This window comes from Saccostrea cucullata, unplaced genomic scaffold (genome assembly GCF_032062105.1).
Source record: "Saccostrea cucullata isolate Sc308-1 unplaced genomic scaffold, CSIRO_AGI_Scuc_v1 ctg2072, whole genome shotgun sequence".
NCBI lineage: Eukaryota > Metazoa > Mollusca > Bivalvia > Ostreida > Ostreidae > Saccostrea > Saccostrea cuccullata.
Genome location: NW_026937207.1, coordinates 27,023 through 53,617, shown reverse-complemented (window position 1 = coordinate 53,617; position 26,595 = coordinate 27,023). Strand labels below are relative to the sequence as shown.

Below are 26,595 nucleotides of genomic sequence, written 5' to 3'. Positions count from 1 at the left end.
CCCCAAATATGTTATTTTTTAGTGCAAAAAGGTCACACAATAATTTACGCGCATTAATTTGCAAGATTTGTTTAATGATAAATATTATTCAAACTATTTACGTAAAATAAGGTTATATCTATTGCCATGCTTACATCTAATCAAATATAATAAGGGTTAAAGTAATTAACCAAAGAGATGAAATTTAAGTGCAAAAAGGTCAACTTTAATGTACCGTAGATCAGTAGGATGCACACTGACCCCCTATTTTCTTTGCGATTTTGAGTTACACATTATCAGTACTTATCCAAAATAGACTTCTCAAAAAATCCTTGATATAACAAATTTCAGGATTGACTTACCTTAATAAAAAAAAAATAAAATTTATAACATTCAGCCTAGAGAAAAAAAAATAGATATAAAATAGTATTCTTATTATCATAAGAGATATAAACCGTACATTCACACGTTTTGCTGGAACGTACAATGTTTCGATTTATATCGAATAACATCACACATTCGATCTTTATCCCAATCTACGGATCAGTATGCCATTTTGATGGGTAAACGCGCTCACTCGTTAATCGCTAATCCTGATTGACGGCTCTACAAAGAAATGCTAAACGTGCGTTCGCTTTCTGGGAGAGCTACTTAATTTTGGATCCGCTATCTTGGTCCGCTTCGGGTTCGCTTTGGTTCCACTACGGGTTCGCTCGGGTTCAGCGTAGCAGACCCCTTGTGAACTCGAATGGACCCAGAGATCCTCTCCAGCTCCATTTTCTGTTAGATTGTTTCCGATCCTACTGTACATATAAGATTTTAAATAAATAATTTCATTATTTTACCTAAATGCCGCTTCTTTTTTTTAATCTGAACACTGCGCCGGATAATTATGCCACTTCAAAAGTGACATTTTGGAATTCTCCACATTCTCATTTCACATAAACCATTCATTTAACCTGTGTGAATTACTCCCCTAACATCACCACAAACTTATTCAAGACCCACAATTAGCAGACGGAATCGAAGTGCCTTGAATGTGTCAAGTTTGTCACAATAGAGGATCAAAGTTTTACACAGCAATTATATCTCGGCATTTATATAAGTTTTGATGTTACCAGTCTTATAAGTTTTGATGTAACTGGAGATGAGTGACAGACAACTTCCATTTTTGGACCTTCTAATTAAGGATGATACCAAAATTATTACAGACCTGTACTTCAAAGAAACAGATTTGCACCAATATTTTGATTTCTATTCATGTCACCCATCACATACTAAGCGTAATATTCCATGCAACATGGCAAAACGCATATGCACAATAATAACCGAAACAACTTTACGCTCGGAAAGGTTAGAAGAATTTAAATCATATCTCCAAAAACAACATTATCCGGAGAATCACAAGGTCACAAAGACTTACATTTTGAATCTTATGGTCATATTTATATATCTCAGGTACTTATTGGCCTAGAATCATCATCCTTTGTTAGTTGGTGCATCATAAATCTTCAGAGTGTTTTAACCAAAATGTAGGTCAAAATGACCTACTTTTGGAATTTTAAGGCTTTGTGATAGATTGAACAAGGAGGGATTCAAGGCTCTTGGTCCTAATGTTCTTGTTAAAAACTGATATCCACACTCAAATAAGAGGAAAGAGTAAAACATACTCATAATGGGTAGATACAAAAAATCCTCTTGAAGTAATATTTTAAATTCCTAAGGGATTATTTTAAAACTAAGATTAAGAATTAAGAAGGAGATGGCACAAAAATAATTCTATAGGAATACATTGTGACTCTCAAATTCCTATGTGAATTTTAATTCTATTGGAAATGTTTTTTTTTTCTTAAGGGAGAAAAAAATTCCTTTGGGAGAATTTTTTTCCTATAGAAAATTTTTTCTCCTATAGGATTTGTTTTTCTCCTATAGGAAAATAAAGTCCCTTAGGAAATCTAATTCTCCCATGGTAATTTAAAGTTCTATAGGAATTTTCAAATATCCTGTAGGAAATTTTGAAATCCTGCAGGATTTTGATAATATGATTTGATTTCCAATTTTCCTCCAGGAACTTCATTTTTCCCGTGGGAATTTTTTGTTCAAAGGTAATTATCTCACCTGACAGGTAAGATTTACCTGTTACAAAGGTAGTTATGATCTCTGTGAGTGATGGTCTTCCACTTTGTATACATGATTTTTTTTGTGAAATGAGAATTTGGCGGGCGCCAAAATGCCACTTTTGAAGTGTCATAATTATCCGGAACAGTGTTTTTGAATCGTAGAAGTTGACCATACGACAATTTGTTTTGTTTACAACGGGGTGTTCGATATTGAACGCTAGTATGTTTCGGTCATACTCATATACGTAATAAATTCTCAGCATGCAGTAAAACGTCAAGATCTTGTACACTCCAAATCTCTAGATTTTTAATATTTTTTTAGAGACTATATATTTATTAGCTATATAATAAAAATAGCTATAAATTTGATAAGTCATATCATTGGTTTATTTTAGATTTTAGTGACCTCTTACGATATATATATATATATATATATATATATATATATATATATATATATATATATATATATATATATATATATATATATATATATATGCAAAGCACAGAGAAATTCACTTTTACAAGGATACCCACTTCCGCCCCAGCCCGGGGTTGAACTCTCGACCTTATTTATCACAACATGTATTGGTAAGGATCCTCTAAAAACTAATGTCCAAATAACTGTATCTCACTTCCATTCTCAATGACCATATAGTGTAGGGCAGCGTTGTGAGAATTCCATCGGCATCGAAAGCAAGGTTTTTAACTTGCCTAGATAGCCGAGCGGTCTAACGCGCTGTTCCTGCACTGCTAGGAGACAGATTCCGTAGGTCGAGAGTTCAACCCCGGGCAGGGGCGGAAGTGGGTATCCTTGTAAAAGTGAATTTCTCTGTGCTTTGTATATTAATATTCCTTCACTTAGGGCAGTTATATTAGTTTAAGAGTTGTTGTAATTTGTGCTTTATATATATATATATATATATATAAAATGAAAAATATATGATATAATATATATAAATATATAATTATTTAAAATGACCGAAAGCTGCACTAAAAAATCAAACTGATCTTTAGCTTATCTTATCATTGTGAAGGTCGTTTAATGCTTATGTTACGTCAAATTATAGGTACGTTGCAAATTTAAATAAAAACAGTGCAATACATTTTATCTTGACAATTTACAATTTCATGGGGACATAATGATTTTAATTTTGATCTCCCTGTCACTTGAAGGATATCTATAAATAATTTGATTTCGCGAGGCATCATGATATTAAGGTTTAGTACGTATATGCTCAGTATTCTTCTAGACTAATGAAGATTGAATTTTTTTTCATATGCAGGAAAAAAAATCATATCAACCTATGAAAAGAAAGATTGGTAGGTTTATGGTTCTCTCACAATTTTAACAAAGATACAATGTTTCCAAAAAATTAATTTTTTTTTCTCTCGAAGGAAATTTTTTCACTCTCTGTCCGCTTAGGTTTTTCTGGTGCAGCATTATGAAAAAATACTTATCCTTATTCACGAATTACCTTAGTATAATTGATTCAATTTAACAGAAATGATATGCAATATGTAAAAAAAATGCTTTATCTTTTTCTTTCTGATTGGACTATTCAGTTGATACGTACATGCAAGAAAATGCTAATCATCATAGGCTTTCTGTGTGATTTTAGATTTTAGCAGCTGTTTTAAGTAAGTGTAAGGGCATATTCAAGTTTTAATTCAGAGCTTATTTTATAAGTAGTTTTTAAACTAATTTTTAAAAAAAAATATAAGTGCTGATATCCTACATTGAACGCACGCTTTCATGGATTAAATCCTATTTGATTGTTTAAATTCTGGTATTATCTAGTACATGAAATATATACGAGGGTTGTTAGAAAAGTCGGTATTGAAGTATCGATGGAGTTAATCCTTCCATTTATATGAAGTCACAACCATTTGAAAACTTCTGTCCTTTGTGTGTGTATTGTGTGTGTAGGAAATTCCCGACAGCATCTTGAAAATTTTAATCTCTTTTAGACGTTTAACTGTCTACACTCAAAATTTTTACGTAGTGCAGACCTCCATGACGCTCAATGACGTTCCGATTTTTGGGTGTGTTGTACCCGGTGATCATTTATAAATGGCTATAAAACAGTCATATACCCTCAAATGTAATTCAAAAATTCTCCAAGTGACGTTTCATGAATACTTCAGCGAAAGGTAAAATACCATAACTCTTTACGCTACAATTGTGCAATTTTTAATTTTAATAATGAGTCTTTGTAATGTAAACGTGCCAAAATGGAGCATGCTCCGTGAAGCAAGATTTATCAAAATAAAAAAGCCGTATATTTTTCAATGATCACCGGAGAGCACCAAACTTTTATATATTTATTGGAAGATAGGTTAAAATATTATCTGAAAAATTTGACCAGTTTCGTGGAAATAGCGCGCTCACAATATAACTTGTCCGCGAACTTTTCTAACACCCCTCGTATATAAAAAACCATTCGTTTTTCAAAATTTCAACAGGATCACAGCAGTGTTCTTTGGTGTTAATATTTGTAAAGTCTTTATGTAACAAATTAAAGTTATCCTTTGAGCAAATGCCCTTGCACTTTAAGGATTTATCAAAGCCTTTATATTTCTTTTAAATGTGTGACAGTATTGGTTAATTAGGAAATGCACAAAAATGAATCAATATAATCATTAACTCTTCAAAAAATGAAACGTATAGTTGAAATTTATTGACACAATGAGCATCAATATTAATTAAAATAATGTATTCATTTAATCAAAATTTGTTTGGAGTACTTTGCAAAATTAGCTCTTTTTGTCTGTGCGATTCGTAGAATAGCTTGCAATTAAGAATTGTAATAAAAAATTAACTCATTGAATGATATCTATTTAAAGTTAATTAGTGATTTAACATTTTTGAGGGTATTGTATCTACTATGCGTTTCATTTCTTGAAGAAAATACACTGCATCTAAGGTATTGTGAAATATCTGCATACTAGTATTACAATTCATTATGTTTTATTGTAAATATATTTTTATGTAATCGAAGATTCGATAATATATAGTTTACATCTTATCTGTAGAGTATGGAGTTCACATTTATTAAATGTTAAGGTATCACCTAAAATATACTACAGAGGGAAATTTTAACTCCCTCTGTCAATACATATATCAGTTTCTTGGATACACGCAAAGCATTTGATACAGTCTCTAGACAAGGATCAATGTACAAACTCCACAATTTAGATAATCAAGGCAAAATTATGGCAGGTTATAGACGGCTGTCATGGCAATACTGTAGGCGCCTAATTCTAAACCAAAAACAATCCGGATGATCAGGGGGTCGGACAAAGAAGCGTCTTGTCAACATTTTTGTGTCTTGCTTTTGTAAACGAACGTTTGGATGAACTTAATCTTTGTAACTCAACATCGATACAATGTGTTCTGAATCCATAATACGTGAGTCCTGCACTCTCTTGCATCGTTGTTTCTCCAGCAAATATCCAGTCCATGATAATTATAGGATACACATATTAATGTTAATGGTGTTTTAATTTCACCGTATTAAAATTCCGTGCCAAACACAACAGTACAACAGATAAACCAATACATCTTGGCAACAAAAATACAATTGCCTGGGTATTATCATACCAAAGACAAAGAAAAACCAAAGGATCGCATCTCATTTGCATATAACAATGGATGGAACTCTTTCTATGGCTTATCTTACATCTATATCTCGTATGTTACATGTAATCCTCTAACCATGAATCATCTTTATAAAATGATTGTTTACTAGTACTCCTCTGTTTTCTGTGAATGTGATAATTGGAGCAAATTAACACAAGAGAATTACAAGCGTCTTAAAACTTTCCAACATGGAGTTTGCTAAGTTATTCTTAATCCACCAAAGTTCACACGATGGGAAATGTGCCAGTAACTGATGGATATACTTCTTATATATGCTAAAATAGACGCAAAAAATATCATTCTTATAAAGTCTTTGTAGTGTGGACACTTATTGTCTCGCAAAACAAGTCTTTAGCGAAGGACTCTTTTCCGTCCTGTCAAATTTTGTGTCAGATCAAAGAGGTTTTATCTCCAATATTTTTGTATTCTCAAAAGATACACCTTGCATACTCACCTGCTGGTCTGGCTGGGCACAGGCATTTTCCCTTCTTAAAACTGTTGGAAAACTATTAGATATGTTCGATCGACAATTCATAGATTTCATACGTAACAACGAAATTCACGTGTACCCATTGGTCCAGATTTTCAACGCTTCAGTTCTGTATTTGGGGACTGTAAACCGTGTGACATATGGTCTTACGTACATGTAAGAAACACAAGTGATAATAAAAAAGAATAAAAATTTGCTTGCAAACTTATTGTATCTACAAAGCTTTCAAATACCTTAACGTGCAAGTTGTGCCTTTCTCGAAATGAAGACATTCCCTGTCATGCAAAGCTTTCGACTAGAGCCATATCTGCTTGTCACAACGAATCGTGGGACTCAATCGTTAACATTTTTGACATCAGGCTTAAAGCAGAACGTTTGGTCTTTAAGAGGAAGATCTTTTTTTCATTGTCCATTGGCGGTATACTAAAACGGGTCTAACGGAACTTCAGGAGAAAGACATTAGATACCTGAATTTAAAATTATGAGTTTGTGTTTGCGCGCAGTACCTAAGATTCTGTACAGCGTACTCGCACATATAAATATGTTGCATGGACAATTGTGAATGACATTGTACATGAGGTTGTCATTGTTGTTGACATTTTATCTTCCTCTTTTTATTGCAAAAGGACGTATGCATAAACTTATGCTCGAATTTGTTCTACATTAAATTTATTTATAGGGGAAATAAAATATGAATGAATAAATACAAGCACGCTAAAAATATATAAATGCAGTCAAATGTGATATTCTTCTAATCTGTAAAAAAGAAACTTAAGGTAATCAAAAAAGAGAAAATTTATGGTGAGAAAGCAAATTATAAAGAAACAGACTGGAATCAACTTAGCGATCAATTGTTGTTTTACGTCCCTTGCATCATTTATATGAGATGTGCAAAGAACAAAGAGAAACTTGTCTAATAATTATTTATTATGATCGTATTGATACAATTTCTGTGCAATTTAAAAGCAGATAGACCTGATTTTATTTTTCATTTATTTTTTCCGGTCTATTTACTAGATACATATTCACGAGATCAAGGTAAGTTTATAATGTCTTCCTTAAATAAACGCTACAATTTTCAATAAAAAAAGATTATAATACATTCAATTGACGAGACATTTTAGCTCTTTACAAAGATTTATTAAAAATCAGTACCACATTGGGATACCAAATTTTCCCCCACTGTTTAGAAAGATATTAATATTTTTGGAAATAAATCTTGTCTCAAAATGAGCCACAAAAATTTTCCCCCTATATAACTCAATAGAATAACGTCGAAAATGTTTCTACAACTATAACGTGCACATGCTTTGGATTCGAGAACACAAAAAAAGATAATTTTTTTTTCAGAGACTGAGAGACGAAGTAGTGGAATCATATAACCAATTTTCATATTATGTTTATGGACACTCTATAGTTCTGCAAAAAACGTTACATGGGTTAACTATCATTTTTACAGTGAAAAAGTTTACAGTGTTAAGTACGGCTCCGTGTAAAAATCATGCAGAGGGTGATTCATGGGGGGTTTCAGAATTTCTTCAAACTTTGCATGTTGGTAGAGTTTGCCAAGATACTCCAAAAAAAAAATATAATTTTTTTTTAATTCTGCCTTTGGTATCCATGGCAACCGATAAACTGTTTTGGGCAAAAAATGGCTGAAATTTCCTCTAAAAACAGGCAAAAATACCAATAATGAAGATTAATTGAAAAGAAAACTAAACTATAAAACACATTTATGTTTATTTCTTATTAAAATACAGCATAAGTAGTTACTATCCATATCTAGTCAAAATATTTTTATGACCAGTAATGTGTTCTAATTTTAAGCTAAAAAGGGGAGATAATCCATATTGGAAAAAAATGTAAAATATTCATTTTTTAGGATTTTTATCTATCAAAAATTTCTAAAAACCCCACAGCCAAACTAAAAAGCCATGCTAGTTTCATAGAGACTATAGTCTAAAGTCAATAAAATTATTAAAACATTTTTGTGCAAATGATTATTAATTTTCCAAAACAACTGATGAATTTTGTACAAAAAAGGTAATTTCACTTTTTTTGTCACAGTCCAATATATGCCATATATGTTTGCATGTAAAAAATAAATAGCATTTCAAAACCATTTTTTTATATTTCCATTTTAAAATACAATTAAATTATTTACTTTTCATAATTAATCCAAATATTACCACGTCCAGTAATAGTTTTTAATTTTAAGCTGAAAAGGGGAGATAATCCATGTCGAGAAAAACTGAAATTTTCAATTTTTAAAGGATTTACAGCTAAATTCAGCTATATTATAAAAAATTTAAAGAAAAAAACACTACAGCCAAACAGAAAGGCAGTGTTTATTTCCTAGACACCATACCTTATGGCAAATTAAATATTAAAAACATTTTGTGCAATTGATTATTAATTTCCAAAAGCCATTGAAGAGTTTTATACAAAAAATGGGAAATTCACTTTTTCGTCACAGTCAAATAAATGTCATGTATATATTTTATATGCATGTTAAATTATAAATAGCATTTCAAAACAATTTCTTTATAGTTCCAAATCCAAATACAAAACAATTATTTATTTTCATTAATCAAATTATATCTACAGTATTATTTCTAATTTCAAGCTGAAAGGGGGAGATAATTCATGTTGACAAACAAAAAACAACAAAATATAATTTTTTGAGGATTTCAGAAAATAAAATATATCTATGATTTAAAAATAGCCAAACAAAAAGGCTGAGTAGGTTTCATAGATACCATAACCTATGGAAAATTAAAAAAAATCATATGCACAAAAATCATTGTGATTAATAATTTCACCAAAAAAAAAGAAGTAGCATTCATCTTTTGTCAGAGTCCAATAAATACACCATGTACACATGCCAGTACATGTTTACATGTAAGAATATCAGTTTACAGTTTAAAATAAATTCCTTTACATTTCCAAATTCAAATACAACACAAATTATTTTTTTCATTAATGAACAGTAAAATGTAAAAAAAAAAAACATTTGAAAATATTAATCATATTGATATTGATTACTAGATACACTTATCATATAATCATTGTATATGTAAACACAATTTTTAAAGTTTTACATCTTTGTAAGGTGCAGTCATGCCACTCATCATCAGAATATCACTAATCTCCCCTGCTTCTCTTCTGTAGTAAGTGACTGTCCTTTGTTTGTTAGCCTCTTCTAAAAGCACTTAAGATCCTTGGGAAGAGAATTGCTGCCTGATTAACATTATCCAAAGTACCGTCATGGAATCCACTGAACTCTAATCTCTGCTTTTTGACAGCTTTAAATATCTTATTTTCCATTATTCCTAAAATAATAATTTCAATATACATGTACTTATCATTTATCAATTAAGAATTCTTTAGTTTATGCTACATTATTATTAAGGTACTAAAATGGTTATTTTGATTTTATAAATTACTTTACATGGAATATCAAGTTTATATAATGCAGTAATTTCATTAAAAATCTATAAATGGTTGCATGACATATATTCCCCCACCTTTGGAGTCTTATTAGTTGGTGGTGTTCAATGTTGTTTTCTTGCTGTCTGTAATGAATAGTGTAACCTTTTCCTTCAAAACCATGATGCAGCCCATCGCATACATTCTGTGAAAATAAAATGGGGTTTAATTCATCTAAAAAACAATAATACTAATTTATGAAATACAGTAAAACAAAGTTATAACAAAGTCACCGGGACCTATGAAATTACTTTGCTACATCAATTACTCGTTATATCCATATAAGGAATTTGTTAAATTTATATACTCTAAATCACATTTTATTCACGAGAACTTTATTTTCGCATAATTACGCGAGACAGTGTGCTCGCAAAAATTAAATTCTCGCGTATAAAAGTAATCCTTAAGATTATATAGAACTACAAGAGGCCCAGGGGCCACAGCGCTCACCTGAGCACATCGGGCTTGAATTTAATCCCCCCCCCCTTCAAGGCGTTCATCATTTGAACAAACTAGAATCTACACTACCTGAGGATGATTCCATATATAAATACCCCGGGTATCACTAATCATAGCTCTGAAGTACTTGAAAAGAAGATTTTAAAAGGTTTCCCTATATATCCCTATGTAAAACTTGGGTCGGCCATTTTGGCCCCACCCTATCCCCAGGGCTGGGGGTCATGATTTGAAAAAAAAACTTGAGTCTACACTACCTGAGGATGGCTTCCCTATCGGTTTCATCTTTCCTGGCCCAGTGGTAATTGAGAAGGATATTTCCTATATATTCCTATGTAAAACTTGGGTCGGCCATTTTGGCCCCACCCTTGCCCCTGGGGTCATGATTTGAACAAACTTGAATCTACACTACCTGAGGATGATTCCAAATGAGTTTCATCTTTCCTGGCCCAGTGGTTCTGGAGAAAAAGATTTTAAAGGATTTTTCTATATATCTATGTAAAACTTGGGTCGGCCATTTTGGCCCCATCCTTGCCCAGGGGGTCATGATTTGAACAAACTTGAATCTACACTACCTGAGGATGATTCCACATGAGTTTCATCTTTCCTGACCCAGTGGTTTTGGAGAAGAAGATTTAAAGTTTTTTCTATATATTCTTATGTAAAACTTTGTTATTCTTGAGAAGAAGATTTTTAAAGATTTTTCCTATATATTCCTATGTAAAACTTTGGTCGGCCATTTTGGCCCCACCCTTGCCCCGGGGGTCATGATTTGAACAAACTTGAATCTACACTACCTGAGGATGCTTCCACATGAGTTTCATCTTTCCTGACCCAGTGGTTTTGGAGAAGAAGATTTTAAAGATTTTTCTTTATATTCTTATGTAAAACTTTGTTATTCTTGAGAAGAAGATTTTTAAAGATTTTTCCTATATATTCCTATGTAAAACTTTGGTCGGCCATTTTGGCCCCACCCTTGCTCCGGGGGTCATGATTTGAACAAACTTGAATCTACACTACCTGAGGATGCTTCCACATGAGTTTCATCTTTCCTGGTCCAGCGGTTCTGGAGAAGAAGATTTTTTAAAAATGCCATTAATTTTTAACAAATTCATGATTATCTCCCCTTGGAAAAAGGCGCGGCCCTTCATTTGAACAAACTTGAATCTCCTTCACCCAAGGATACTTTGTGCCAAGTTTGGTTGAAATTGGCCAAGTGGTTCTTGAGAAGAAGATGAAAATGTGAAAAGTTTATGACGACGACGACAACGACAACAGACAACGGACAAATTTTGATCAGAAAAGCTCACTTGAGCCTTCGGCTCAGGTGAGCTAAAAACCAAAATTTGTGAAAATTTTGTCTCGTTAATCAAGAGTCAATGACTATCTCACGAAAATAAGGTGTCATGAAAATTTAGTGATCTACAGTAGGTGGGGATCTAAAAACTTCGCTATATCTGTGAATTCACTATATCCGTGTTCGTAGTAAACGAGTTTTGCTGTATGTGAAACATCTTTTCTACTAGTGTAATTTTCATCATTTGCAATATGTCTCCAGTTTTAACTTTAGTACAATTTAAACAGAATCTACACTACTTGAGGCTTCTTCCAATGACTTCCATATCAGTACAATATTAATCATGGCTTAAGGTGCACAATTATCATTTAACCCTCAATCAAATATCAAAAGTATAAAGACATGCAAACGTTACAATGTTTGTACGGTACATATTGGAAGCAACTACAGTGGTACCTCATTTATTCGGACGCTTTGGTTCCTAGTCAAATTGTCCGTATATGTGAAGCGTCCGGATATCTGAAATACCAGTTAAACAAGACAAAATAACGTTAAAAATTTTCGTTCCGATGAAAAATCGTCTGAATACTGAAGCATTCGGATATCTGGCGTCCAGATATCTGAAGGTTCACTGTATTTATCATCTAAAACTACAATTTTAAATGTGAGCATCGAGCAGTGTCTTTGGAAACTAATCTTTCAATTTTGGCTGTATAAAGTAAAAAAGAAACTCTACTGTTTTTGGTGATGAAGTAAATAAAGTATGCAGTAAATCGACAAAAACCGTGTGTCGCTTCTGATTTGTATTAACAAATAGTAGACTGTCATGCTTGGGTACTCATTCAATTAATTGTAGAATGCTAGAGTAGAGACAAAAACATTGTGCTGAAAATTACCTTCCATTAACGGTAGTGTACCCGAGCTCTTAAGAAAATGGAAATTTATCTTTTGCTTAATTAAAAATATTCAACAGCTGCAATACTACAAGTATCTATGATTTTTCCTTTTTATTAAAGACTCATAATACATTGTCATATTGGACTTGTAAAATACTTTTGACTGCATATAAAAAGCTTTACCAAGCTATTTTCAATAGATTAATAGTGAGTGCAGCAAGGGTCGCATAGCGATGCACGTAACTGCGAGCTCTGATGACAATGCCTGGGCAAAGAGCAAATTCAGACTACTGCACATTCATTCCAAAGAATTTTTTATCCCAGTAATTTAGACCCACAATGCATCACTTCATACACAAACTCTAAAGCAACGTTCTCGCGAGAATAACAACAAAAGTTAAAAGAATAATAAACTTGTCTTGATTTAATGAATTTATTTGTTTATTGCAGAATGATAGCCATAAACTGATTGATATCAGCCTTGTTCAGGCTTGGGTTTGCTTAAGCAACATACAAACGACGTCATATGACGTCAGAATCTAATATGCACCGAATGTCACGTGCGGATTTACATGTCTAATCTAAATGAAAATGGATAAGTATATGCTTTCACCCTAACGGTTGCACCGTCAACATATTAAAGCTACATAGCTATTTCAAGCTACAAATCAAATTTGGATCATGCTATATACCTTTATCAGGGTTATAGACCTGGTCATCACTTACATATGTAGTACGTGTATAAGTAGTATGTGCGGACGTGTTGTTGCCATCCTCTGCAGTAATAAAAAGATTTGCGAGTACAGAGGTATTATATGCTATAACAAAAAAAAAACCCACAAATTAAAACCAGTCTGCGCAATTCGATCTAGAAATTTACGATTTATCATCTAAAATAGTTTCGGAGTCCGCGGGTTCCGGAGTCCATGGTTTCCGGTAGCTTCGGTCTCCGGAATCCACGGGTTCCGGCCGGCGGCGGCGGTGCGCGCGACCAATCTCCACATTTCTTTTTATGACAAAGTGTTAGAGTACTTGTTGCCATTCTCTTGCTCTCCCTCCCAACTTTGACATTTAAATACCCGTGTTCATCCATTCGTGTAAGTGCTCCTGTATCCCATTTCATCATCATTTAAATACCCGTGCTCATTCACAGTAACCAATACGGTCAGGGTCATATCGTAAACTAGATCTCGGTCAGGGTCACTTCATTGTTCCCCCCCATTGTTCTCCTATTATTCTCCAACACAATAGACCCCCATTATTAGGGGGTGGTAAACGTCCGCACATACTACTTGTATATTCCAAAAGAAACTAAGTTTATTGAAAGTGCATGCTCTTATATACAAACCAATGAAACAATAGATCCGGAAAACATCACATTCAATTTTCAACAATTTTAAGATTTTCAAGTTATGTCATTATTCAACAATTAAAGTGTTGCAAAATATTTTTAACTATTTTGAGGAATCAAGCTTTACTTTGAAAGTCACTAAAATGTTCCTGACTTTAAATTTTATGAAAACGTAATCATGTAATAAAAAATATCATGTAATTGGCTAAAAAGAAAATATGACCAGAATGACGAGAACTAATGAACACATCTGCACTTTATAATTAACAACAAATACTGACAAACAGATTAGAAATTCTGGTTCTTACTTAAAACTCCGCCGAAACATGACTGAAAAATTGCCGACTTGGCGTTAAACAGTATACAATCAATGTTACTGATAACATGGAGTTCACTATGCTCCCATCACTGCTTAATAAGTATAATACTCAAAAATTCAATTTCTTTATCGCTTTTCTCTCTCTTTTTGGATGGTAACTAGTTGTTGGAGTTGCCACAGTCACAGTAGGTTTTTTCGACACCACAGAAGTCCTCGAGTCATTTGATGAAATTGCTTCTTTTCTCTTTGGCGTACAATTTACTGTAAAATAAATCGCCTCGAAAACACGGATTTCAACTATTTCCGAACTGGTGTCACTAGTTCCACAACGAAGGCGATCAGCTAAAAACCGCCATTATGTACCAAGTCCTGTGAAAACTAAGTGAGAAGGCTGTCCTTACGAGAATGTTTCTCAGCATGTATCTAACTGCATTCTGAGTACAGTCCCTAAAACGTTCTACTTTCCCATTTTTTCCGTTCGCTCACCGTTCATTCACCGTTCGTTCAGCGTTCGTTCACCGTTCGTTCAGCGTGCGTTCACCGTTCGCTCTCCTTTCACAGAATTGTTATTCGGAACTCCGCAGTGAAAGGACTTATCTTTTTGATAGTAAGGATTTACACGAATTTTAAATTAAATAACTTAGATATTCATTGTGTTTGAAGAATAATTATTTCATTGCAAAAATTATCCATGATATTTATATTTCTTTTATTGTTACTTAGCTGTCACTTTATTCATGAAATTTCCCTGGGAAACAATACATTAAGTACCTACATGTATGTAGAACGATGCTAAAATATTAAATTTGAAAAAGAGCAATGTACAAAAGCATTACGCACGGCAACAATTTATGAATAGAATAATTATTTCAATGCAAAAATTATCTATGATAATTATATTTCTACAATTATAACTTAGCTGTCACTTGATTCATTAAATCTCCAAGGAAATAATACATTTAATAACTACACTGTACATGTACATGTATGTAGAACGATGCTAAAATAATAAATTTTAAAAAAGGCCATGTACTAATGCATTACGCACGGCAACAATTTATTGTTATTTTAGAGACGACAAATCATTAATGCATGTATAATAATTAAGCCTTTTACAATACAAGAATACACAAAAAAAATCATTTCTACGGTAACACGTATTTTAAACCACACTTAGGTCTGAGAATTATAAACAGTACTGCAAATATTTAGTTTCTTGAATATCTTTAGAGCTTTTAAATTTTAGTAAAGACCAACTGTTTAAAATAGTCTGTTATTAGAGAAGGAAAATTCTTTCCTTCATCGTACCTGAATAGTTTGCCGTTCAGTATAATTAACCCCCCCCCCCCCCCCCCCCCCCCCCCCCCCCCCCCCCCCCCCCCGCCTTGTGCCTTTTCTCCCGAAACAAAATTCTTAGTATTTTCAATATATTTTAATATAATTAAATTTATATTTCATTTGTATTGTAATAGAAGAAAATCAACTTAAAACCAACATCAAAAAGTCATTTAACAATAGTATTTTAGAATACACTTGTGCCGACAGTGGAATTTTAAATTGACAGGGAATATGTTTCAAATTCCATTTAAAACTTAATCCTTCCAAGTACACGTATATATATATTCGCATTATTTATTTATTTTTCTGTAGGAATGCAAAAATCAGATCTAGATATGATAGGGAAAAATATTAAAACTTCTAAGTGACTCTTTGCTTTCGGCATCTTCGGCAAAACGCGATTTTTATATCTCGACCGTATCAAATGATCTTGATTGACAGGACAAACACCTGGACTCCCTGTGAACCGTGTGAACTTGATGAAGGAAAATAAAAGCCAATGATTACTGTCAAATGGACTTGTGAATCTGAAAAAATCGATTACCTTTACTGCTTGGAATATTTAGGAAAAACAATAAGAATTTTTATTTGATACAACAAATATCCGGGAATTGAGGGGGTATCTCTCTCTCTCTCTCTCTCTCTCTCTCTCTCTCTCTCTCTCTCTCTCTCTCTCTCTCTCTCTCTCTCTCGTATATTTCTCTGTTCAATAAAAAAAATGGCAGTACATTGCTTATTGAAGTTTAAGTATTTAATTTATTACAAATTATTTGAATGCCTCTTTCCAACATCTTGACCGAGCATAATCACGGCCTGGAAATGTCTACCGATACATGTAGAATAGCTAAAATAATCATCATAACGGAATACAAAAGACACATGAATATAGAATATTTTGCATTAGAATTTTTAAAAACGAGAGTTTTATGCAATACGTCAACAGGCAGTTGTGAATTTAAAAAATCCGTTATTTTTACTCAGAATCGCCTTGCCACGGAAACACATTGTATGGTTGTTTCAACCGCGTACAATGTAATTAATTCATTCTATAAGAAGTAGTTTATCTTCTAAAGGGCACGTTTTTTTTACTTGTGAAAAGAATAAGCATATTAACTATATAAATAGATTCATTTTATATTTAAACTACACGCGTTCAATAACAAATGAAAATGTTTTAAGGCAATTAAAATTGTGTTATAAAGATATCGATTCAAAACATAGATACATTTATGTACAGAAAAAATGTTTTTATTATTTATTCATTTATTTATTTATTATTTATATTAAAGCACATGAAATTCGAATTATAGAATAATAGAATAATTTCAATGCAAAGAAAAGATCGGAAGCATTCCGAATAAATCGTTCATCTTGCGTTCAACGTTCGTTCACCGTTCTCTTTGCGCTCGCGTTCGCCCTCCTTTCGCGTTCTGCGTTCACTCACTGTTATTCGTTCGCACATCGTTCACCAAGTTGCGTTCAGTGTTCGCACATCGTTCACTCACCGTTCGCTCTGCGTTCGTTCACCCTTTGTTCAGCGTTCATTCACCGTTCAGGTGGGAAAGTAGAACGTTTCAGAGACTGTACCTGTAATCTTTTGTCCTTCCTTCGGGTTATAGAGCGTAAAGAAAGTTTTATCTGGGCCTTTTCTGACAATACAGTTTCATAGAAGCTCCATTCAAACATGTCAAGCCTTATCTGCATATTGCATATATATGTCACCCAAAAAGTCATATTTCGAAAATTTCTCGAAATGTGCTATATTATATACATTGTGTGAGAAGTGTAAATTAACAAAACATATAATAGCGATTCGCGACGCTCGTTATTATGAGCTCTACCAACAACACCTGGGCAAAAAGAAAATTCTAAACTGCATATTCATCCATCAAAAATTTTTTCCGCAGTATTTTGGACCCATAATGCATCGCATCGTAAACAGTTTGTAAAGCTTCTTTCTAGCGGAAATAACAAACAAAAGTAAAACTAGAAAGTCTGCTATTGTAGGCAAAAGCGTTTGTCGCCCCGAAATAGACAAGACTTTTATTGTTTTCATCACTTCAACAATACCCAATAGCTTAGCCTGGACAACCATCAACTCGTATCAGTCTTTTTAGTACTTTGATTTAAAAAATAAGAGTTAAAGAATTTCACTTTTCCCCAGTTTTCATGGCAACTATTGACAATTTGCAATTTCTAATGCAAATCGCACAATTACAGATACTTATCATAAAATCAAAAAAGTTTCATAACGAATGTTCAAGGGACAAGAGAAAACAATTTCGGACACGATTTATCGCTTTCTGTAAGTTTCCATGGCAACGGTAGACATTTAAAAACTGTACGTCCTCACTACAAAAGGAGCCATATATGCTTATAAAAATATTCAGTGCTTTGAGGACTGCAGATATACCCTGTTTTTGATGATAATAATATTAATTTCAGTCAAAGTTTGACTTTGGGGGCAAATACTGGTCATTACCAAAGACGGTTCTTTCTTCCAAACATTAATTTAGATAATGTTTCTTTTGGTAACGAATTCGAATGTGGTGCTCTGCTTTCCCATTCGTTCGGGCAGATGTAATGTGTTCTGTGTCATATTCTGCAAGATATAACCGAAATTCTTTAGGAATAAGCTGGGTTTTGTAATTCGACACTATCAGCTTAGGAAGTCAAAGTTGAGACAATAACAGTCTTATTTCTCAATCTTATGTATTGCAGTTGTTTTCATTGAAACTATCATTTACAACCATTTGGAAAGTGAACCTGCGCTGCCTAAGAACATATATATTTTATAATGTGCCCAGCAGAGTTTATTTGTCTTTGATCACAGAGTTCATTGTCTTTGATCACAAAGTTCAATTCAAAGGATGCAACAGAGAGCCATTTTCATGTACCTATGTTAACTTGCTTTCAACCGCTGCTAGAACCTATATGAGGTTATGATATACTGATCAATTGTAGGCCACCATATAAATAATCTTGCGAAAGATTTCATTTTTACGATCCCGATGTGAATTTTTTGTAAGTCTTGTAAAATTCTGTCGCTTAGTTTCCCTGGCACATTTACAACATCAAACTTTCCCCACAACAAGCTGTTTTAGGACAGATAAGTTCATAAATCTGAAAAGACGAAATCTTTCTGAATGAGCAGGTACCTGTAAGTCATTGTGTTCCTTGTAAACAATCCAGTTCATATGATAAGAAAATATTTCCATTTCTAATTTTTTTTTCTCTGTGATAACTGTTTGAAAGTTTTGGGAATTTATTTCTTGATAATTCTGCCGGAATGTAAATTAGGCAGGTTGGTAGGTCAGCAGCTAAGGAGGTCTAGTACGCACGCAAATCTCGTGCGCATCTGTCTCTGTGTGTGACGCTAAGGAGGCCAAATATGCATGTAAATCTCGTGCGGCTGCCTTTGTGTTTGACGTCAGTGTGCGAGGACTATTGAAATTGGCATGGAAGTCCTCGTGTAATTTAAAACTCTTAGTCTACATTTTTAATGTCTCAGTCTACACTTTATTTCACAATGAAATGGATATATAAGGAATCACTGTCTAGTTTTGATAGTATGCCAGGGACATCAACAATAGTGGGGAAAATGTGATAATTTTAGCATAACGGGCTTCGCCGAAAATGCAAACCGAAATGCAAAAGATAGTTTAAGAAGAAGAATTTCACATTGTGAAGTTATCTCAAGTTATCGATGTGACATTCAGTTGTTACTGGTGCAGATCCTTTTTTTCAGGAGGGTGGAGGGGGGTTCACATCTTAGTAAAAAAAAATACCAGCCTAGGATTTCTCCGAGCACAGAGAAAAAAACTGAAAACAAAATAAAAGCAATGATGAACGGGGCTTTTTTGACCGCCCGAGGCAAAATTAAAATTCCGAAACCTTACTGCACATCTACATGACATCACCAACAATCTTCCAAAAGATTATTATAGACTGCTGAGTAAAATGTAGGAGGAGTTCAGAGAAGATGGTGCTTTTAGCATTAAAAAACGTCATTTTTCGACCCCCATTTGACCCCCCGGGGGCAAAATCAATATTCCGATACCCTACTGCACATCTACACTACACTATCTGCCATCTCTCAAAAGATGATTAGGCTGCTGAATGTTAGAGGAGCTCAGGGAAGACGGGACTTTTTGTATAAAATACGTCATTTTTCGACCCCTATTTGACCCCCAGGGGCAAAATCAAATTTCCGAAACCTTACTTCACATCTACATGACACAACCAACTATTTCCCAAAAGATGATTAGGCTACTGTGTAAAATGTAGGAGGAGTTTAGAAAAGAAAAGTGTGACAGACGGACGGACGATCATGAGTAACAACAACATACCCGAACTTTCTTTAGAAAGTGTGGGTATAATAATGAGCATTTTACTCTAAGCTCTAAGTTCACAATTTGAATATGACTTTTATAAATCTGAAGCTAGTGGATCTTCTGCACGCTAAGTTCGCCAACCTCTTTTGAGAGTACATGTATGCTTTCTCAGCCTTGATGGGTGATCTGGAGGTAAACGCTATTGCTTCTATCATTACCATCATCAACTACATTAGAAAGTACGATACCAAGATCATAAGGCATCGCAGACTGGCTTGACGTGTTTTTATTGGTCATAATGAAAAAGAACTTTCTCTTTACTTTTGTGAAGTTTGCTCACATTGTATCTCCCTGCAGAAGCTTATTTTGCAGACCTAGGATTCCTGACGTGTTTGATTAGGAAGAACGATAGTGATTTATTAACCTCAGAAATGATCGGAGTTGCTTCAATCACCCTGGTCTAGATGCATTTATAACAGCGTAAATATTGTCTTGTGACTTCTTCAACATTTGTCTGATATCGTGCGACTGCATTATGACATTTGTTCCGTAAAAGAGTCGCATTTGTTAAGGTTAGCACGTAGGTATAATTTTTTCTAATCGTTTTAAAACAGCAAAATCTGCAACGTGTTCTTTATCTATTTTCCTTTTCCTATTAGTGTCCTATAGTATTTTACCTTTCAGATCATGTCAGTTCACTTTAAACTGTGATGATAATTACAATTCTTCAGAATAGAGTGCTGACACATACTGTCTGAATGCTAGAAAGTTGATGTTTCCCTTTTTCTGATTCAAAGTCATCGGTATATGCACTGTGCCCAATTATATTTAAATTTTATATAGGTTCAATCTCATGTTTATGATGTTCGTCATTGTCATTTGAGATGTTCAACATCTTTCCAGTCTTTTTTATTGTGGCCTTTTTCTATAAACATGATCTCTCTTTGTGACTTGTCTTTAAGGGTACTTTTTTCACGGTTACAGTTTGCAACACTGTGCTCATATTACATTTTCAACAAGATTAAACTGTGCTTAAGCTGTCATGGTGTTGGCACCTGTTTCTGTTTTTTTTTTTTAAGCTAACCTGAGCCAAAGTTTCAAGTAACCTTTTCTGATCACAATTTGTCCGATGTCTGCCGTCGTCGTTGTCGTCGTCGTCGTTGTTGTTGTAGTTGTAAACTTTTCACATTTTCGACTTCTTCTCAAGAACCGCTGGGTAAAATTCAACCAAACTTGCCACAAAGCGTCCTTTGATGAAGAAGATTTAAATTTGTTCAAATGAAGGACCACGCCCTCATTCAAGAGGAGATAATTGCGAATTAATGAAAATTTGATGGTATGTTTTAAAAATCTCCTTCTCAAGAATCGTTGTGCCAGTAGAGATAAAAGTTATGGGCAAACATCCTCAGGTAGTGTAGATTAATGTTTGTTCAAATCATGACCCCATGGTTCTAGTGCAGGGCCACACTGGCCGACCAAAGTTTTACATAGAAATATATAGGAAAATTATTTAAAAATCTTCTTCTCAAGAATAACAAAGCCATAATTGATCATATTTGTATGGAAGCATTCTCAGGTAACGAAAATTCAAGTTTGTTCAAATCATGACCCTCGGTGGTAGTGCAGGGCCACAATGGCCTATAAAAATTTACAAAGAAATATATAGGAAAATTCTTTAAAAATCTTCTTCTCAAGAACAACAAAGCCATAATTGATCATATTTGTTTGGAAGCATTCTCAGGTAACGAAAATTCAAGTTTGTTCAAATCATGACCCTAGGTGGTAGTACAGGGCCATAATGGCCGGCCAAAGTTTTACTTAGAAATATATAGGACATTTCTTTAAAAATCTTCTCAGGATTAACGCAATCTAATTAAAATTAGATGTTAGATCCGCTCGCGTACTCACTACACTAACATCTAACAACATCCCATTGAGGGTCACGTCAGAGGTCAAATTCTATCAACCAATCAAATTGTCACCTGCAAAATCATTGTATATTATTGAAGGGAATAAGTCTAGAGCTGTTCCCAATTTGACCTCTGACGTGACCCTCTATGCGATGTTGTTAGATGTTAGTGTAGCGAGTATGCGAGCGGATCTAACATCTAATTTTAATTAGATTGGGATTAACGAAGCCATAATTGATCATATTTATATCGAAGTATCCTCAGGTAACGAAAATTCAAGTTTGTTCAAATCATGACCCTCGGTAGAAGTGCAGGGCCACAATGGCCGACCAAAGTTTTACATAGAAATATATAAGCAATTTCTTTAAAAATCTTCTCAATATTAACGAAGCCATATTTGATCATATTTATATGCAAGAACCCTCAGGTAGTGTAGATTCAAGTTCGTCCAATTCATGACCCCCGGGGGTAGGGCAGGGCCAAAATAGCCGACCAAAGTTTTACTTAGAAATATATAGGAAAATTTCTTAAAAATCTTCTTCTCAACATAACAAAGCCATAATTGATCATATTTGTATGGAAGCTTTCTCAGGTAATGAAAATTCAATTTTGTTCAAATCATGACCCTCGCGATCGGTGGTAGGGCGGGTCACAATGGCCAATCTAAGTTTTACAAAGACATATACAGGAAAATTCTTTTAAAATTATCTTATCAGAAATAACAAAGCCATAATAAGTCATGGGACTACTTTGGGATTCAAACTTTTCAATAATAAACCAATTTCTACTTTTTCCTAGCCACAGTGCTCAGGTGAGCGATGTGGCCCATGGGCCTCTTGCTTTTTTTTTTTTAGGGAAACGAGGTTTTGATATCTGATTTTCTTACAAGTTACCTTATTTGAACTGTAGTTTATGAAGATATTCTTTATTGCATTCTACTGTCTCCATTACATTCGCAACACTTTATACGGCAATATCCAGAGTTAGTGTAGGTTTAGCAAGTAATCTGTTCTGGATTGATTCACTGTCTCAACTACACACGAATCGGTCTCTTTTACTGTCATTGGTAGGCTCGCCAAAATTACAATATATTTTCTGAGTTCCATTACATATGATAACACAGATACATGTACACATGATCAGTTTTCACGTTTTGAAATCTCAGGCGTATCGCAATCATTAACGGTTTGGAGCAAGCTTAAGATTTCTATTTAAATGTCCATGAATCTGTTGGTACAAGTAGGCGATACCTTCAGGTTTACTAGATTTAACAATAATTGTAAGTAACCCGTACGTTTTAGGTTCTAACTGCTTAAAATGACTGCACTTATAAATGATAAGACACCCCGTTAGCTTTTAAGGAAAGATCATTAATTTCGTTCTGTGAAAACATCCGAGGTCTCGTTTGACTCTTTTGTATGATCAAGTCTTATCGATTGATCTGACGTGTACACCTACATGTACACTGTATCAGCTGTTGGGCATATATCCGGTAGAAAAAAAAGGGATCAAAACAAAATATACTTCATCTTTGCGTTTGTGATTATTGTCGGCAAAATTGGAGCTCTCTTCTGAGCTTTTAAACGAACAATACCATGCTCACACGTGTGTTAAACCAGAAAATCCACCTGACAATTGTATTCAAAAGAATCAATGCTGACTCAAATCATCTTGTAGTATGACTTAGAAAAAGCCTAAAATTTTATGTTCATTCAATAAATGAATTCTTTGTCATTGTTAGCATGGAAATAATAGGACAAAAAGAAACAATTGAAAATGCTTAACTAAGTGAGTGAAAATGTTTTTTTTTTTTGTGTGTTTTTCCCATGGCATCGTCATTATATTTGTTTTTTTCTCCTAAGTTTAAAATTAAGTGAAATGCAGTAACCCCATTATGCAATTCTCGATCATCTGATTTTTTTTTTGCCTCATTTGCTAAAATGACGCTAAAAATATAGCCCCGGTTCCAAATACAGGTATATTTGTCAAAAAAATTAAATTCATGAATGCAGAAAAATAATCATAGATAATATATATATTAATTAAAGTTAATGAATTCAAATGAAAATGAAGTACATTTCTGCAGATACATGTATTATAGGGTAGTAAAAATTGAAAAATATTAAAATAACTCTACTGTTTACCATGTCTCCACGTGTTATTCGCTTCGTAGTCACTTCTTACTCATATTTCCGTGAAAAATTTACCCTATCTCGTCGTATGGCTGAATTTCGCCAGAGGTACTGCCAAAGCTACTCCTCTGAACTAAATAGATATGAAGTCAAAATACTATATGACGACGAGGCACTGCATACCGAGAGATGAGATGACGGTGGAAGTTTAATAACTTTTACATTGCCTTCACAGAGGGTAGATTCCCCCTTTTGTTTTTTAATTTACCTGAAGCCATTGTTTTCACTTTTTATGCTCCTATGATGTGTTATTGTGTTGGATTTGCGGTTTAACATCTTTATTTCTTTAGCTTGTACGATATGCAAATATTCAAACAATTACAAAAAAGTAAATGTGAAACACTCCCCTTACACGACCGTAGACAGAAGTAGAATTTGATGATTGTGTATGTGTTTCATTGTGACCAGTGATCAATAAAGATAAATCGAAAATTTTCAGTGTAAATCTAAAAAGAAATATGTTTTCTAACGGCATTCTAATTTTATGTGAAATTTATCCTATTTTGTAAAAAAAAAAAAAAAAAAAAAAAAAATACCCCTCTTTTCTGGGTAAGTAGAATTTATCGTAAAATGTCTTCTTCAGAAGTAAATTAAAATTCAGACTTGTTCATCAGCACGTTATATGTATCATAGATCACAAAAGGTATTGCTTTGTGTATCAAACTTTACTCAAAAATATTGTTTTGCTAAAAACTCTTTAAACTTGTGCCGATGCATTTCTTAAGCAACATTTAGGATTTCAATGATGTCCGTTTCGAGATCATGAGAGTCATGTGAATCACAAAAATGATTTATTACCCTGTCTGATTAAATTCTCATCTCAGATTAACTACAAATTCATACAATAATTGCATATTGAAATTATAATCTTGTTCATAATAAAATGGCAGGGGTAATAAGGAAGCATTCATAATATTTTTACTGGACTAAATCAGTGATGTATTATTATATTATCATACATGTAGTAGGCAAGATGACGTCAATATTTTAAGATAAGTTTTCGTGATATTGGTATGTAGAGATGTACTTTATCTTCAGAAAATGAATAGAAACATGAAAACATTAACAAAAATAAAGTCTTTCTATTTTGTTATGCAGTATCTGTCATTTGGATTAAAATTGACAACCGATGACATCATAAGTTTGCATCAAGTTACTTGATAATTATGTCTTTCCACTTTCCGTGGAAAGCCCTCTTGAAATGCTTATGTTTATTATTACGAGGGTTGTCCCGTAAAATCGTGGACATAACGTTTTTTCTCGAAAAGTAATGGGCGCACTAAGCTGAACATTTCAGTAAATGTTTATTTATCATATTTAAGTGCATGATAATTTTTTTGATAAAATATAGGCAAAAATAAAGATTTTATTATGTTTGAATGTGCACGGGGTATTGTCTTACGGCGCACTGTCAAAAAACCAAGGTTTTATTTAAAAATACACAAGTTTGAAATCAAAAAAAAGTTTTAAATACATAAGATTTGGATTAAAGTTATCCTAATTCAATTCCACAATCAATTTTGTAGTCTTTGTAAAAAAAAAAAAAAATTAAGGCATTTGGTTAATTTTTGGCAGTTTCTCGAGTATTCAAAAATAATTTAATTCTGGTTGTAACGCTGTATTTGATTGGATAAAAAATTATTTTATATTGTATAAAATGGGTTGCCTACGTCACAATGACTTGCGTCAGAAACGTATTAATCCGCCTGACGTTACATTCAAAATTTGTACAAATTGAATTCATTTTGTTTGTACAATAATCGTTTTTTCTTACATTAAATGAATGAAAATTAAATTATAAGGAATGAATTTAATGTAGCTACCCATTCTATACGGTATAAACTGGGTTGGAACAGTTTACACTCGCGGTTTATAAAGCGTAAACTGCCCCAACCCAGTTTATACCGTATAAAATGGGTAGCTATTAAATTCATTCCTTAATGGGAAAGTGGTAAATACGGAACACGAAAAATGGCGACGTTTTATGCACTTACGGCGCACCGGAGAGCAGTTCAATTCTATTTCGATTTTGTAATGACACCTTTAGAGACTTGTAATGACCATAGAAGAAAAAAGATTATAAAATATCACCATATCTTAAGTAAACAAATGAAATAGGAGTTTTCTTAGCGAAGTATTTTTTTGATCGAGTCTCTGGGGAATACAAAACATACGGACAAACTCCTAATGTAATAGCAAAAGACGCTGTCACAGTAGACCGCCGATATGAAATTTTTCTATTAGTTGAATGATGGTTAGAATATTGTCCGTAAATTACTAATAAATCTTCAGAAGATCGCATGAGGGTGCCAATTGCTTCTTCGACTGCTTATGGAGACTTAAGAATGCACACCAATGAAATTCCTAAATTTAAGTCGGACTTATCCAACTTCATTTTCAGCAAAGATAAAATGTGACACTGTTTTCGACACTTTGACGTTATAATCCATGCGCCGTAAGCTAGGTGATACAATACATGACATAAAATCTAATAATTTGTTTATTTATGCATATATTTATCTGAAATTTGCTGTGTATATTACTAACACATGTACTAAATAAAAGTGAAAATTTCATAAAGCAGTGATGTTTATTCTTCACACTAGACAACTTGTCCACGATTTTAAGGGACAATTCTCGTATTTTTCTGTTATGGTCTTTTGAATCAAAAAACTTAATGAGAAACTTTTCAATTTATAATACTGAATATCAAAAGTTATTCGGAAAAACTACCCAAAGAGTATGACTTATGATCCCTATCGGGGTTCTTCCCCCTTTTAC

General features: G+C 33.4%; 1 protein-coding gene across 2 annotated transcripts in view; it reads left to right on the top strand.

Annotated features, from left to right (window-relative positions):
* LOC134247525 (uncharacterized) overlaps window positions 1-26,595 on the top strand; it is a 64,849-nt gene that overhangs the window by 21,347 nt on the left and 16,907 nt on the right. The window contains exon 4 of one of the 2 annotated variants that reach the window (XM_062729874.1): window positions 7,250-7,270. The exons of the other annotated variant lie outside the window; for it this stretch is intronic. Coding sequence (XP_062585858.1) covers window positions 7,250-7,270 — 21 coding nt within the window. The remainder of the gene's footprint in view (window positions 1-7,249; window positions 7,271-26,595) is intronic. 2 annotated transcript variants of the gene reach the window in all.